Source organism: Lactuca virosa, chromosome 2 (assembly GCF_052849685.1).
Source record: "Lactuca virosa cultivar CGN04683 chromosome 2, Lactuca_virosa_CGN04683_v6, whole genome shotgun sequence".
Classification (NCBI taxonomy): Eukaryota; Viridiplantae; Streptophyta; class Magnoliopsida; order Asterales; family Asteraceae; genus Lactuca; species Lactuca virosa.
In genome coordinates, this window is record NC_136427.1 from 217,383,722 (window position 1) to 217,386,576 (window position 2,855).

Below are 2,855 nucleotides of genomic sequence, written 5' to 3' on the forward strand. Positions count from 1 at the left end.
CTAGAAGGTAAAGCAGGAAGAGAGTAGCTGACATCAACCATAAAGCCCATTACCAGATGAAGTAGCAAATGGAACTAGCTTTTGGATCTCCTTCTTCTCCTTTGCACCTTTTCTCTTTCCTTCTCTTCTACACTTTCAAGAATACACCAAATCACTCCAAATCAAGAAGGAAACACTCAAACTCACCAATGGAGGGCTAGGGTTTTAAGGGGGAACGTTCTAGAGGTGCTGGAGGCTGAGATGGGGGCTATAAGGACATTTAAATAGGGTACAAACCCTAAGGATTAGGGTTTCATCCAGACTGGCCTACTCGTCGAGTCAAGACGCGGACTCGCCGAGTAGGTCAATTAAACGCACGTCCAATCCTGGAATCTACTCGACGAGTTAGGGCTACTACTCGTCGATTAGCTCTTTATAAAAAGACATTTAATGAATTAATACGTACCAGGAACGAGGCGTTACAGAAACATTACTAAAATTGAGTTTATTTTTAAGAATGTTTAAAGCTTGATCAGCAGGATGACCAAGTCTACTATGCCAAGTAAATTTAGACACACAACAAACATTCTTTGAAATAAAGGACTTACTACCTGAAATATATGGATCAAGGTAATAAAGTCCACCAGATTGATTACCAGTCTCCACCGTCCCCTTGGACTATGAATCCTGAATATGAAAATTATGTTCATTAAAAACAACTTCACATTTGCTATCTTTACACAGCTTATGAACAGATAACAAATTAACATTGAAATCTGGGACAACAAAGACATCAAACAGTGTAAGAGAATTAGATAGTTGCATATTTCCAATTTTATTAATTTGAGCAGAAGACCCATTAGGATGACTAACCCTTAGATTTAATCTAGAAACATCAATTGAATCTTGAAGATGTGACTCAGAGCTAATCATATGTTGACTAGCTCCAGAGTCAACAACCCATTTAGAACAGTTGTTATTAAGAAAAAAGTTACATGAAATATCTGCCATATTGGCATTAACAGATGTCTCATCCAACCCTTGCTTTGTTTCACCAATGAGACTGAGAAACTTTGCATACTGCTCATTAGTTAAAAAACGACAATCATTACTACTATTACCAGTTCTAGACCCATGAGATTCAGTTTGAAAAACAGAAGTTGAATTATTAGAAAAACTTTTGTTTTGACGATTGGCTTCAGATCTTGGCTTGTAATCCTTTGGATACCCAATAATTTTGAAAGATTTATCAATGGAATGACCCTTAAGACCACAGTTTTTACACTGTGGTATTTGTCCCTTGGATTTAGATTTTTTCTGATCAACAAATTTAGACACAAAAGCGGAAGACGAGGTTTTGGAACCTGAAGTCAAAGAATTAGAACTATGTTTTTTATTTGACTCCTCACGAGACACTAAAGAAAAAGCAGTTTTGACAGAAGGAAGAGGATCCATAAGCAAAATATGACTCTTAACTTGATTATAAGACTCATCTAAACCACTTAAAAACCTGCATTAACTTCATTAATTTTGAATGGTTCTTAAAACTATCAGCAGCTTCACAAGTACACTCAGTAAGATTAGTTAAACCATCAAACTGTTTCCAATATGAAGCAAGTTTACTAAAGTAATCAGATAAAGACAAACTTCCCTGAGTAAGAGAAGCAATTTTCTGATGAACATTAAAAATAACAGAACCATCTGTTTTATGATAAGTTTCAGATAACTCATTCCACAGATGATGAGCACTTTCTGAACAAGCATGATTAGCATATAAGTTCTCATAAATAGATCCAAGAATCCAAGAACAAGTAATAGCATTAGCACGTTCCCATTTAGACTCTTTAACAGGATCATTAACAGGTTTAGACACAGTTCCATCAGTAAAACCAAGTTTATTACGAGCCTTTAAGGCTCTAACCATAGAACTGCGTCATATCCTAAAATTTTCAGTTCCTAACAACTTGAAACTAATAACACTACTAACAGTATTATCAGAAGGATGAACATACAAAGGATCATCAAAGTTTACTGTAGGATCAGGTTTAGCCCCAGATCCACCAGCAGGATCAACCCCAGAATCAGTCATACTTTAACCCAGATAAAAGACAGAAATCAAACACAAAAAAAAACAGACAATAGTGAAAGCCTTAGAGTCCAGATGGTCACCACAGTATGTCGCTGCCCAAGACAAGCAATCACCAAGTCAAAACACAAACAATTCGTATTTTACAAAGAACTACAAAACAATAACAAGAAGGAATAGGGAACAAGAAAACCTCACAATGAGATCAGAGGAGAACACAACCAGTAAAACCGATCGGCTCTCAGATCCGTTCTCAAATAAGGTTTATTGGTGATGAAATCCGACCCTTAGTGAGTTATTTCAGACCTTATGAGATTGACCGACCGATCCAGTAGAAGAAAAGGTCTTCACTCGATTAGGATGTAGAACAAATAGACCGGTCTTCTGAATCTGCAAAGCAGGAACAAAAAAACTCACAGTAACAAAGATCAAGACGATATCGTTTGCAATAAGCAAACAAAACCCTAATGTTACACGATTTGAAGGTAGAACTAGTTTTTAACAAGAAAACTAGACTAAAAGACAGATTATGAAGATCAATACAAAGAAAAAACTACAAAGAATCGGAAACCTAAAACAGTTACCTTGATTCTGCGAAGACGAAGCGTCAATAGTGCGACGGAGACGAGAATCGGAGCCCTAAAGCTCTGATACCATTTAAAACTTGTAAGAACTCAATTTCCCAACATCACCATCTATTATGTCATTTAAGGACTAACAGACAGGTGGTTTTCAAGTACTTACAACATAAAACTCACTACACAAACCTACACTACTCTCAACATTGAAT

General features: G+C 36.4%; 1 protein-coding gene across 1 annotated transcript; it reads right to left on the reverse strand.

The window, feature by feature from the left end:
* Positions 1–657: 657 nt before the first annotated feature.
* On the reverse strand, positions 658–2,068 carry LOC145158217 (uncharacterized). The gene is made up of 3 exons (XM_079077142.1): positions 1,992–2,068; positions 1,578–1,907; positions 658–1,489 (listed from the first exon to the last, which is right to left on the reverse strand). The coding sequence occupies exons 1-3, from the start codon at positions 2,066–2,068 to the stop codon at positions 658–660; spliced, it is 1,239 nt and encodes a 412-aa protein (XP_078933268.1).
* Positions 2,069–2,855: the final 787 nt, after the last annotated feature.